Consider the following 14302-nt stretch of genomic DNA (forward strand, 5'->3'; position numbering starts at 1 on the left):
TTTTTGGTTTTTCTCCAGTACCGGGAACCAAACTCACGACCTTGCGCTTGCCAGGCAGGCGCTTTTGCCGCTGAGCTAAATCCCCAGCCCCCCTTTATATCCTTTGTGTTGTTCTGAGAGTTTAACAGGTTGGCAGATTTCTAAAAATGAAAAAAAGTTTAAAATACTTTCTGCTATTTAACACAGTTTTTATAAATGGGACATGTGAGGTGTGATTGACATATATGGTGTTTTATTAAAAGAAGTGTATTACAATAAAGGCACATTGCCATTAATCCTTCTGAAAATACTCCCTCAGTTATCCCATTGTTCTTGTCATTTTTGCTTTTTTTAATTTTATGAGAAAATAAAACATTTTCATAAACAAATACTCTTGTAACTGACGATGTTTTGTTTCCCTTTGTTTCCATGAAATGGAAATATAGTTGCTTTTCAATAAACATTTTTTAAAAAGATAATAACACCAACTTTCTTTTCAGTGAAGTAAGATGAACTATTAGTATAAATGAAACAAATTAGCATATAAATTGCAATGTTTTTAACATAATGGAATACATACTTTGGGGAAGTATTTTAATTTCTCCCTACTTCCGGTTTCTCTTTAATTGTGCACTTTATTTGTATATTATATTTCCATATAAGAGAAACCTCTTGCCACTTTCTGAAGCACTTTTGGAAGTCCTCTCTTATGAGTCTTTTATTGCCATGTTTGTTTGAAACCTTTACCTTTTATGCTCATTTTGACTTTACAGAAAAGTGAGAAGTCACCCAGTCCAGATCCAGTGCATCAGGTGGTTGAGGATACATCCTAATGTTTTTATTTCCTTAAATGACTCAGGATGGAATTGATTGGTCAAAGGTTAACATCTTTCTTTTTTTTTTTTTTTGAGACAGGGTCTCACTGTGTAGTTCAGGCTGGCCTTGAACTCATGGTGAGATCTTCCTTCCTCAGCCTCCAAGTGCTGGGATTACAGGTGTGTGCCACCATGCCTGCTCCTTCTAAACGTTTTCAGAAGCCTGCCTTTCCAATGGAAGGCACTGAGCTGCACCATTCACTGCATTTTGTTTTTTAATCACATCTCAGGAAGACACTCATGAATGAAGATTTCCAGAACTGCTACAGAAAGATGGAACAGCAAAGGGATATCTATATTTGAAACAAGGAAAAGTATTTTGAGGGAGATTAATGGCAGTGCATTTTTAATGTAATTTAAAAAAAATTTAAACATCCTTTAATTCAGTCATGTCTTGTAAGTCCCATTTCTAAGAGCTGTGTTAAGTATAATACATTATCTTTACTTTTCTCATTTTTAGAAGACTGTCAACCTGATGAACTCTTAGAGAAGAGCCTGGAAAACCAAGGAAAACATTTGTGGCAAGTGTTCTTCACCAACAAATCATTGTCTGCAGAGCAAGAAACTTCTGCAAAAATGTGTAATTCGCACAGAAATCTTTTACCTGCAACAGTCTGGCCTCATCAGTGTGACCCTGCAGGACCAAAGAGCTGGGGTCTCAGTCCATTGGCTTCACATTTGCACGGTTCGAGGGAGAAGGCTGGTGACCTTACTTTCACTGAGAAATGGCTCCTCAGCATTAAGGATTGCAGAAGTAATTCTGGAGAGAAGTCTTTTCTTCACAGTAAAACTACAAAAGCCCTTAGTCATAAGGTGGAAACTGTTCAATATCCAACAATTCAGAATTTGGGACAAGCTTTTAAACATAATAAAAGTGAAATAGCTTTGCCTGAAAAGGCTACTATTGCTGCATCTCAGAGTACCTGTGAGAAATCAATCTTTACTGTTTCTCAGAAGAGTCATGGAGGGAACAAAGGAGAAAATAAAGGTTATTTTGAATTAAATGGAAATGAGAATGCTTTCAATAGGACTACTCACAAAAGTAACCCAGGAGGAAAACCTGTTAGCCAAAAATCATGTATTAGAGAAGAACAGAAAATTGATTTTGAGAGAAAGTACTGTGAACATGGAAAGAATTTCAACCATAATTCAGTTCTAGTATCTCAGATAACTCACCCAATAGATAACAAATATACAGAGATAGACACATCAACTTTGAATGTACATCACAGAACTCACATAAAGATGAAACCCTCTGAGTCAAATGAATGTGGAAAATCCTTCTCTAAGAATGCATGTCCAAGCCAGCCTCAGAAAAGCCACACTGGAGAGAAACCTTATGAATGTCATGCATGTGGAAAAACTTTCAGTGAGAATTCACATCTAAAACAGCATCACAGGACTCACACTGGAGAGAAACCCTTTGTGTGTAATGAATGTGGGAAACCTTTCAAATATAAGTCAATCCTCATAATACATCAGAGAATGCACACAGGGGAGAAACCTTTTAAATGTAACGAATGTGGAAAATCCTACAGCCGTATGTCAGGGCTGAGGAATCATGCGAAAACTCACACAGGGGAAAGGCCATTTAAGTGTGATGAATGTGGGAAAGCTTTCAAATTGACGTCAGACCTAATACAGCACTGTAGAACACATACAGGGGAGAAACCATACAGATGTAAACAATGTGGAATAGCTTTTGTTCAGATATCACAACTTAGAGGACATCATAGAATTCATACTGGGGAGAAACCCTATAAGTGTAATCATTGTGGGGAAGTTTTTAGTCGAAAGTCAAACCTCAGAGTACATCACAGAACTCATACTGGAGAGAAACCTTATAAATGTGATGTGTGTGGCAAAACTTTCAGGCAGAAATCAAATCTTAGAGGACATCAGAGAACTCACACAGGGGAAAAGCCCTATGAATGTCATGAGTGTGGAAAAGCTTTCAGTGAGAAGTCAGTTCTCAGAAATCATCAGCGAATTCACACAGGCGAGAAGCCCTATAATTGTAATCAGTGTGGGGAAGCTTTTATTCAGATATCTAGTCTTAAAGGACACCAGAGAACTCACACAGGAGAAAAGCCCTATGAATGTTACAAATGTGGAAAAGCTTTTAGTGAGAAGTTAAGTTTCACAAGGCATCAGCGAATTCACACTGGGGAGAAGCCCTATAATTGTAATCAGTGTGGAAAATCTTTCAGTCAGATATCTAGTCTCAGAGGACATGAGCGAACTCATACTGGGGAGAAGCCTTATAATTGTATTTGGTGTGGAAAAACTTTTGGTCAGAAATCCAGCCTCAGAGTACATCAGAGAACTCACACAGGGGAGAAACCTTACAAATGTGACAAATGTGACAAAAATTTTAGTCGGAGTTCAACCCTTCGAAGGCATGAGAAGACTCACAAGAGATTAAATACATGAGTGTAAAAAGTATGGGCAATATGTGCAATTTTTTCAGCCCATGTTAAGTGCAGTTGTTGGATATCAAAGAACTTGCCCAGCAAAGAAACACTTTAAAGTTGATGAACACAATGTTTAGTGAATTTAAACCTCCAAAAACCAGTGCAGCAGAAAAGCTCTGAGAAAGTAATACAAATGTGACAGTTTTGTGCAACCAGTCAAAACTGATTCATCAAAGAAATCACAGTCAGAAAAACCTAGAAAGGTTAACTTTTTCAATACAGCATACAATATATAGAGTCTAAAGACCTCAGTAAATCCAAACAGGCAAGAAATGAAGGTAATGAATGAGGCAAATCCTACCATAAGAGCCCTCAGTTTGATGTAAGGCTAAGGCCCATAGGTCCTATAATGACTATATAATACTCATCAATAACCATTTCCTTTTTGCCCCCTGCTATACCTAACCAAAATATCTCAACCATTCTATGCTCCAAATGGAGTCACATTGTTAACCCATAGCTAACAGATTGTAGGAATCAATTAAAGAGAAGTTTCATTTAAATAAATCTCTCAATTTTTCAATGTTTTCTTCTGGTACTCATCAGAGTGGGGCGGAAATTGCTTCCAGTTAATATGCTGAGGGTGAAAGCATTTAAGATGCCAGGAAGTAGGGCCAACAGTTCACTCTCTGCAGTGACTATTCCCCCTCCCCACTCTGTGTGTATGGTTGGGCCATCTTATAGCTAAAATAAACTTGTTCTCTGCTGAGCTTCTGTGGGTTTGAGTGTACTTGATACTGACATAAACTCATCCACCCTTAATAAAACCTATGAATATAATTTCATTGGCTATCTGAGCTCATTGTATATTAGAAAAATCATTCAGGAGAAATTTCCCACAATATCCTGATGGCTCACACTTTCTATCCACAGCTCCTCCTTATCAGTCTGATCATGGGGAAACGAATCTAATATTTGAACACAGGTAGAGGAAATCCCTTAGCAACAAAAAATGATGTGTCATTAAATACCTGATAATTTAGTTTTCAGTGTCTGAAAGTTTTAATGCATCATTAAACTTTATCACTCAGAGATACAAGGGGGGCTCTATTAATTTGAGAAAAGTACGTCTTTTTCTAAAATTTTTTAAAAAACGCATTTCATATTCAATATGAAAGTGTTATTACATTAACAAATATTCACTACAATAAAAACTCAAAAACTACATGGCACAAAGTTTACAACATTGAATGAATATCTTGAGTTGTCTGTTTATATCTGTCTTCTGGGTATGATAAATACCTGGTTCTGTGTGTTTTTGAATTCACTATGTGTAGTAGAACTAAGTACTCTTTTGTTTTGTTTGTTTCCAGTACCGGGAATCAAACTCACGACCTTGTGCTTGCCAGGCAGGCACTGTGCCGCTGAGCTAAATCCCCAGCCCCAGAATTAAGTACTCTTAATAATGTTCTCCCATAAGTTACAATTTGCCACATGTATGTTAATAACCTTTTATAGGGAGTATCTAAGGTTCAGACTGCTGTAGCACATTCCCTTTGTCCTGCTGCCTCTGATGTATATACTGCAAGAGCTGTTGCTAAAATGACTCCTCAAAGAATCCAAAGTTTTTTTTTAAATATACTTTTGTATTATTTAGGATCACTAATACAGGCAAACACACACACACCCCTTTAGCATCAGTGATTCTTAAGCAGTTTAGTACACTAATGGGACTTGAAGCCATTTATGTTACTATAACTGTTATTTCTAACATTTTAATTTCACAGTAGTTCCCATCTTTGCTGAAATTACCCATCTGATCATGCATGTTGTTGGTCTTTTCCACTGAAATAATTTTATGTTATATTTGGCATTTTCAGTGTCAGTGAAGCAACTGCTTTGGTCCGTATTTCTTTTTAGAGTCATCTAGCAGCATTTTAATAAATATCTCTGTAGTCATTACTTTTTATTTTTTTGAGGCAAGGTGTCACTGTGGAGTTGAGGCTGTCCTTGAACTTATTGTGCATCCCTGGATGGCCTTGTACTCATGGTGATCCTCGCACCTCAGCCACCTGAGTGCTGGGATTACAGCTGTGCAGCACCACGTCCAGCTATAGAGGCATTTTAGTTTAAATCCAAACTTACTCTTTTGTATATTTCAAGTTTATCCTTTAATCTCTATAGCATGTAATTTTCACTTTTCCCCCCCTTTATCTGTGCCATTTCTTTGTTGAAGATGTGGGGCCATTTCTGTCAACATTTCTTTCCATATTGTGAGTTTTGCTATTAAACAAGAGAGCAGGAAAAAAGCCATTAGTCTAAGAAGAGATCCTTACTGTATGCCACTAACAATTTTGTTGAGTGTTTTTCCAAATTGGGGTAAGAGAATGGGATGAGTCATTGAATAAAAGTCCAAAATCCATTCTCATGTCATTTACATTTTGTAGAAAATAATTAAAATGAATCTTAAATTTGTTTAAAATCCTCTAGAAAGTCATAGAAGGTAACAAGGGGATCGGGACTTTGGAAGACCTTGCTGGTCGATATGATGTGGTTGGATGCGTGGGAGCCAATATGAGAGAAGTAACAGGGTCTGATGTGCATTGAGCCCCGTCCCTCTGGCCATGGGGCAGTGGATGAAGGAGCAAGAGTGGAAGCAGGGGTCCCCTTTAGAAAGCTATTCTGTAACATCGGGAAGAGAGAGTAGAGGACTGGACCAGGGGGAACCAGCCACAAGAAAAGCACTCAGGCATGATGACAAGGTTTCTGAGTCCTGGGGCTGGAAGGATGCACAGGAAGAAAGGAGGTACATCAGTGATCCCAGACAGCCTGTTCCAGGCAGCGGCCAAGTAGTTCCCACCATTTCCATTGCACTGGAAAAGGGCTAGTGAAAACTGGTGCTTTTTGAAGACTGCTGATAATGTTGAGTACTTTTGTATTTTCTTGAATTGTTAGGTGCTTAAATGAACCTTTTCTTTAAGCTTTGTAAATGTGTTCTGTTTTGCAAATGTTTCATAACTTAATGGCATTTAAAACCTATGTAGTAGGCATTGAGGATTCGCAAGTTTGAATACTCAATAATTTTACTTGGCCTTTTTTAAAAATTAAGAATTATTAGTAAAATGAACACTTGTGCTTCCTGTGAATTGAGCAGTTACTCTTTTGTAACCTTAATTTGCACAATGTGCACCATCTTTGCAAACCACTTGACACTGAGTTTTGTATGTCAAGAATACCCAAGATATTTAATGTCATACAATAGACTTATCTAACATGTAGTTCATTGTCAAATTTTTTCTATTGCCATTTCATCCAGGATCCAGTCATGCTCTGTTGAGGAGCACCAATTTGGTTATCATGACTTTAGTCTCTTTTACATTGGACCACTGTCCTTAGTTTAATTTTCTATGACATTAACTTTTTTTAAATGTAACACTCAGCTACATCGCAGCCCTTTTCATTTTCTTTCCTTTTTTTTTTTTTTTTTTTTTTGATTAATTGATTGATTGACAGGGTCTTTTTAGGTTGTCCAGGTTGCACTTGAACTTGCTTCCTCCTGCCTCAGCCTCCCAAATTCAGAGGTGGAGGTGTATATAGGATGGCACCATGAAGCCAGGCTTGACAATAACATGTGTAAGGAGACCAGTTGTCCAACAGTCCCTTCTGTTAGTTTCCTCATGATTAGCCTCTACTGAAACCATGCAGGTATACTTTTTACTTTGGAATAGTTGGCAAAAATAAGCACCAGAACAGTGCATGTTACAAAGCCTGTGTGTCACCTCCAGTTACTACCAAATAGTAACACCATTTGATTTTGCAATATGTATTATCACAGAGCCAAAGAATATTACATAATAAAAGCAATGTTAGATTTTATCTCAGGAAGTCACAAATTACAGAAAATCAGATTAGTCATAGTATTTATTTATTTATTTACTTATTTATTTAGGTACTGGGAATCAAACTCAAGACCTTATGCTTGCCAGGCTGGTGCTTGTGCCACTGAGCTATATCCCTGGCCCTAGGCATAGTCTTTAAAAGAAAGTCAGAACAGCTGAATTTTAACACCTGTAGATCTGGACTGTATTTTTGTATTTGATGCAGTCCTTAGTGCCTCTTACCATTATTTGAAAAAATTTTTTTTTCACCTGCACTGTCCCTGAGGCTTTTGAGCATATAAGCCCCATACTCATCTCTCATTATGTGCCTTAGGAAGTTTCTGCTTAGAGAAGTTAAGTCACTGATGTAATTAGTACAGGGCAGGGGTCCTGGAATTGAAGTCACTTGAGGGATGGAGGGTAGTTTTTGAAGTGGTGTTGCTCTGTAGTTCAGGCTGCTTTGGAACTCACTGCCATCCTGAGTACCCTTAAACTAGCAGTTTTCTTGCCTCAGCCTCCCAACTGCTGCAATTATAGGTATATGCCACCATGATGGAGCCCACTATGAAGCAGCCCCAAGCAGGATGTAAATTAACCAACTGGTTTTTTATGTTTACTTGTGAATCTGTCCAAAGGTTAGGCCACTTGTCTGGAAGTGAGCAGTGGACTCATACTAAGTGAACCTCTGTGAGTCACTAATCCCTACTAAGATCTGTAATAATGGATGAAGCCAGAAAGCCTCAAAGGATAAGACAAAATCATAGCCAAGGACATCTGGATCCAATCTCAACTAGATAAAGACTATAACTGGGCGTGGTGGTGCACACCTATAATCTCAGCACTTGGGAGGCTGAGGCAGGAGGATTGTTGCAAATCTGAGACCAGCCTGGGCTACAAAGTGAGCTCAAGGCCAGCCTAAACTGCATAGTGAAACCCTGTCTCAAAAAAAAAAAAAAGACTATAGCCTCAGACATCTTACTCCTGGGTATATTAACTTAATCCTTATTAAGGATTAATTTAATACTTTACTTGGAGAAGTCTTTGAGTGGTTCTACCCTTCTTGAGTACTCCCCTCCCTTCTTGTGATAACAAAATAAATAGGCCACCCAGAGAAGGTCTTGGTCTTAGCCCTGAGAGAATCTCGAATTCTGTGAGAGGACACTGATTCTCCTGGAGCCCTGAAATCATTCCATTTACCTCTTTTTATTTAGCTTTCACCATACACTCATTTGGGAGATTGCAGATCTGATCAGCCCACAATAACTACGGGATATTATTAACCTGATATCACCACACATGGCTTATTGGTCTCTGGAAGACTCGGTGGCATTCCTGCACATACTCCAGTGATTTACACTCATGGGACAAGCAGCAAGTGAATACTCTGAGCACCTTTCATGATTAGGGAAAGTGCGGGAGTCGGGGATACCACACAATGAAGTTTGTTATGAACTGCTTTTTAGTGCTAGGAATCACATTTTTGCACATGGTATGCATACGTTATGCCAGAGATACACCCCCAGCCTCCAGAATGAAGTGTTATTTTACATAATAAGGACAGTTTAACATTTATTTTATATATTTTATAGCATATTAAGTTAATGAATTTCCTTTATCTTTTTACTACTTTTCACAATAGCTTTCATTTTTTAGCTGCAAGGCTTTGGCTGACCAAGTGGTGCTTGTCATGCTATTGTTATCTTCCTTGAATTGTCTTCATGGGGTCTGTATGGCTTACTGAACTGGGTCCTTGTTTACGAGACCAAGAGAGAAATTTCTAGGCATACAGCTCCAAGTCTTACATCTAGGGATGTGATAGGGAGTAGCTCTTGTCGTGATTTGTTCTTTTGGCTTGTTTCTCTGGTGTGGTTGTGAACCAGTCCCAACAAAATACCTCATTGTCCATTTCTGGATAGCATTGCACTCAGCAAAGCAGAGTTGTAGGGGTGCTGTCATACAAAGGAACTGCATATTTTAGGAAGGTCTTCCAGACAGATTGGAAATCTAATTGCCAAGGATTGTTGAAGTTTGCATGTTTGTGTGCTTGTTAATAGCCTTTGAGCTCAGGATGTATTATATAGGAGCATAGTCAGTAAGTACCTTATAACAGTGAAAGTAATAGTTATAAAAATGTCCACGTTTCAGTTTTTGGTAGATTATCTATGCTGATTTCTTCAGACCCTGTGTTGACTTTCTTAGCTTGAAACTGGATGTTTGATGTATAGTGTACTATAAAAAAAGAGGTACCTAAAAGACTGGGGGACAGATTTTGCGTGCCTAATAACTATTCCACACAATTTTAATAAACACTTAAATTGGCCTTAAATTCAGTTCTATTGAGTTGTTCTTTAAAAACCATTGGGGGTTAACTCTTCCCAGTCATTGTACCTCACTAGGGGATCCCTTTGGTACAGATAATCTTTGCTCCCCTGTTATGGTTACAAAATGGAGAACTTGAGAGAATGCCTGTCAGCCACTTAGCCTTACATGAAACTTAGCTATAATCTTTTAAAGTTTTGAAGTCTTCTGGCACATTTAAAATACAAGTGGATTAGTTAAAAAAAATTACAAGAGGTAGACCAGTAGCCTCAAAAACATTTCCTGAAATGTCCTCCTTTGGATGGTTATGCCTTCCTTGGAGACCCTGGAGAAATGACTGCCAAGAAAGTGGCTCTTTCTGCCTGACAGCCACCCACTCCTCTCCACCACAGCTCACCTCCTTCCGCAGGCTGGGCTGCACTGCTCACTGTTACACAGGCTGTGATGGCTTCTGGATGTGGAGACATCATCAACTCTGGCTCTCCCTAGGCTGGCGGATTACCAACTGCTTCTCTTGGGGCAAATCAGGACCCAGTCCCATCTGGTTCCCTGCTCCTTTCTGGGCTCTTCTGCATCTGTTCCAGAGCTCGGGAGCAGGGCCCTCTCTCACAGCCTCTTGTTCCAGGTGGGACTCGTCTTCCCTCTTAAGCTGCTGCTTTCAGCCACACCAGAGCTGCTGCGCTCCAGAGCAGCTGGGACTCAGGCCTGGGAACAAATTCATTTCAGCTGAAATGTTGGGAGAGCAACGTCTCTACCCTGGCGCTAATGATATCTGGAGTTGCATGTTTGTTTAGTGTGGGGAGTTTCCTGTGTACTGTGGGATCTGTAGGAGCATTAGTAAGCAACCCATAGATGCTACCCCCTCCTTCCTGTTGAGAGTGTATATTAGATTATTTTAAATGCATGATTCAGTAGCAATACACAAGCATATTCACATTGTGCAACAACACTGCCTAAGTCCTGGAACTTTCATCATCCCAAACTGAAACTGTGTACCTGTTACACGGCCCTTGCCTCTCTCTCTCCTTGAATGGTCTTACACTCACAGAGTGAGTCAGCAAGGCAACAACATTGGGAAGGATTGAACAGGTTAACTCCCTGACCTCACTAGTCTAGCATCTATTGTCCTGGGCATCCCCAATGACTTAACCCAAATGAAGCTGGAAGAAAGGAGCCTGTGAACACAGGCCTGCGGCTAGCAGTAGACAGCCACTGAAGCAGGCCAGAATGTTCAGATGGAAGAGCACAGGAGATCATATTACAAGCTGTGGGGTCATGAGACAAGACGTGAGGTTCTCCATATGCTGAATTGGAGGACACATGACTCTTTACCATAAGTCTACAGCTGACAGTTCATTGCAATTGTTCCCCAGATTTGCTGTGCATCAGAATGATGAGAGGAACTGAGAAAAAAGATGTTCAGGCCCCACCCAAGAACAGCTGAGCCAAGACTCCAGGGAAGGACCAAGGAGGCAAATGACTGGTTACTAGGCCACTGCCCTCCCAGTGGCACTGTTATTCTAGTAGTCCTGGCATGGCAATTTCATCTACTTATATCTTGAGGCCCAGTGTCTTCTTTAACTATCAAAGGCCCTTTTGTGTCAAACAATAATTTTTTGCAATTCATGTGAACACAACATGACATCACAAGAACTTTACGTTAGAATATGCTCTCATAAAAGATACATAATAGGAAACAGAGAGATACTGCAGATCTTTTGCAAATGGGACCAGGAAATGGTGGGAGAGGGAGAGAAGGGAAGAGATGGGGAAGTAAAAGGAATGATCTGTGTTATGTGCAGATACTAAGTGCATGATGAAAGTACTTATTATGTACTGCACAGTTACACTAATAAAAATTAAATAATTATAAAAATAAAAAATTGATAAAATCATGGGCTCTTATGGAAAGATATCAATTTTGCTTCCACATTAAAAAAAGAGGAACCACAATTTAATCAAAGTTTGGTCATTTATCCCAAATATCATTCAGATTTTATTACTACCTTCCCAGAACATGGTTTATATTTGGCTTTCAAACAGAATCATCTTGCCCCAAAAATGTAATGTCCACTCACAATGGTTACATTTGCAAAACTATGGAGATTATTTGTCCGTGGTTGTATTTAGATTTAGCTCATGTTGTCCATCCTGTTCATAAGCTTATATAATTTTCTTAAAATTGCAGTTCTGGAAATGTTTGAACTAAAGTCATTTGTGACCAAGTAATTTATTGTACTAATTCTAGCAATTTTAAAAGTGAAAAGGGTAGCAGTTACTAACATACCAGACACAAGCCAAGGGCAAAAAGGTCTGTCCAGGCAACACAGGATCTTGTCCTCACCTTTGCTGTTCATGACATAGAGCCAGGGGACAGGGCCAAGCAAGGGGATGCTGCATATGCATGGCACACTTGTCATGGTCTGGCTTCTTGTCTGGCATGCCCAGGTCTGTTCTGCCTGCTATGTGGAGATGGAGGGGTGGCCCAGGGGTGTAGGGAAAGATGAGCAAAATGGACAGGGCTTCAGGGAAGGCCACAGTGGTTTGCTCTAGCACTGTGATAGAAGAGGTGCAGAGAACATGCAAAGTCATAAGGTAGACTTTGGGAAAATGTAGGATGGTGTGAATGTGGAGAAGGAGGAACAGGCACATATCAGGAGGGACTTGCAGGTGTCTGGGGTGAGCAAGCAAGTGGATGTGGGACTACTCACTGAAGGTAAAGAAAGGCATCCATAGCTGGTTATGCTAAGGATGTGTGTGGTTCCTTGTGATCCTCTGACTAGGTGGAACTTTGGGGACAACACTTGTCTATGGCAATTATGAGTATTTGAGAGGACATTATGAGTGTTTGGAACATCATGCCTGAAGAGTTATACAATGCTTGGGCCACTTGGTTCCTCTCTCATTGCCAGAATCTGGGGCTGTAAAACAGTAATTATATAGACTCACCAGCTCTTTTCCCAACCAGCACATTTATAGCCTTATGTTTACCTCTGCTCTGCCCTCTACCAGGAATGCTTACTCCTTTATTTTCAATTTATTCCTACCTCATAACCACCTAAACATCTCAGCTGTTCCAGGTCTGGCTCCAGCATGGACATCAACCTGGGTAATGACAGGGTCTCAAGTACCACCATAATTCAATGGATCAGAATCTATTTTGTAGAAGGATCTCTAAATGGTTCCCAGGCATTTTAAAGTTTGCAGAGCACTGTGAGTAATTCCTACTTATCCTTAACTCTACATTTCAGGGGCACTTCCTTCAGAGAACCCTCCTGGACCCAACCACTCACTCCTAGCAGGTTGCAAGAACAGTGAGAGAACTGGGCTTAAAATCTGTCACATTCATGAATATTTCTAACTCATAAGTCTTTCTCTTCTACCTCCTGTGAACTGTGGGAGCCAAACACAATCCATCTTTTATCTTCAACTGGTAGCTGATTAATAATCACACACCCTTAATCCCAGAATCACACAGTCTAGGTTCACTCACCTCTGGAAAAAAATCCCATGACAGCATGAAAGTGTGGGAGGATATGTAGATGCAAACCATAACAGTTGGAATGCATGTACTGCCATAGTATGATGTCTAAAACTCTTTGGGGAATATACCTAGCAGGGGGATTACTGGTTCATATGGAATTTCTGATTTCAGTTGAGAAATCTTCATACTGATTTCTATATTAGTTGTACTAGTTTACATTTCCACCAACAATAGAGGGTTTCTTTTTCACCACAGCCTCACCAGCATTTGTTATTGTTCAATTTCTTAAGGACTCATTTTTCTGGAGTAAGAGGGAATCTTGGTGTTGTTTTAATTAGCATTTCTCTGATGGCAAGAGATGTTGAGCATTTTCATATATTTGATGACCATTTGTATTTTTTTTTCTGTTGAAGTGTCTGTTCATTGCACTTGCCCCTTTCTTGAATGGGTCTTTAATTTTAGGTAGTTTAAATTTTTTGAGTCCTTTATATATTCTAGGTATTAGTCCTGTCTGAAGAGTAGCTGGCAAAAATTTTTCCCATTCTGAAGGTTGTCTCTTCACTCTCCTGATTGATTCTTTTGCTGTACAGAAGATTTTTAGTCTGATATAATATCATTTGTTGATTCTTGTTCTTATTTCCTGGGGAATTGCAGTTTTGCTTAGAAAATATTTTCCTACACCTGTATCTTCAAATGTTTTATGTATTTTATCTTCCAGTAGGTTTAATGTTTGTTTTCATGTTTAGATCTTTGATCCATTGTACTTTTAATTTAGTATATGGTGAGAGGTAAGGGTCCAGTTTCAATCTTCTGTACACAGATAACTAGTATTCCCAGTACCCACAAATATTGAATAGACTCTTTCCTCCAATATTTGCTTTTTGCCACTTTGTCAAAAATCAAATAGCTGAATGTGTCTGGGGGAAGTTTCTGTATCCTCCATTCTGTTCCATCTGTTTTTATTCCAGTATCATACCATTTTTATTACTATTGCTTTGTAGTATAGCTTGAAGTCAGGTATTGCTATGCCTCCTGCTTTGCTCTTATTGCCTAAAATTGCTTTTGCTATTCTGGTTCTCTTCTTGTTCTTTTTTTATGTCTTTTTTGAGACAGGGTCTCACTATGCAGTTCAGGGTGGCCTTGAGCTCACTTTATAGCCCAGACTTGTCTTGAACTTGCAAGGATCCTCTTGTCTCAGCCTCCAACTGCTGGGAGTATAGGCATGTGCCACCACACCTAGCCTCTCTTCTGGTTCTGTATGAAATTTCAGATTATTTTTCTAGATCTGAAAAGTATGCTATTGGTATTTTGATTGGGACTGCATTGAATCTGTAAAACAGTTTTGAGAATATT

General features: G+C 39.3%; 1 protein-coding gene across 2 annotated transcripts in view; it reads left to right on the forward strand.

Moving 5' to 3' along the window:
* The window catches only part of LOC102013622 (zinc finger protein 782-like), a 17313-nt gene extending 13205 nt beyond the window's left edge, over nt 1-4108 (forward strand). For both annotated transcript variants that reach the window (XM_013513988.1, XM_013513989.1), the window contains one exon: nt 1315-4108. In XM_013513988.1, the coding sequence (XP_013369442.1) occupies nt 1315-3287 (1973 nt within the window). In that variant the 3' untranslated portion in view covers nt 3288-4108. The remainder of the gene's footprint in view (nt 1-1314) is intronic.
* The last annotated feature ends 10194 nt before the right edge of the window (nt 4109-14302 follow it).

Source organism: Chinchilla lanigera, unplaced genomic scaffold (genome assembly GCF_000276665.1).
Source record: "Chinchilla lanigera isolate Chin_1 unplaced genomic scaffold, ChiLan1.0 scaffold00021, whole genome shotgun sequence".
Classification (NCBI taxonomy): Eukaryota; Metazoa; Chordata; class Mammalia; order Rodentia; family Chinchillidae; genus Chinchilla; species Chinchilla lanigera.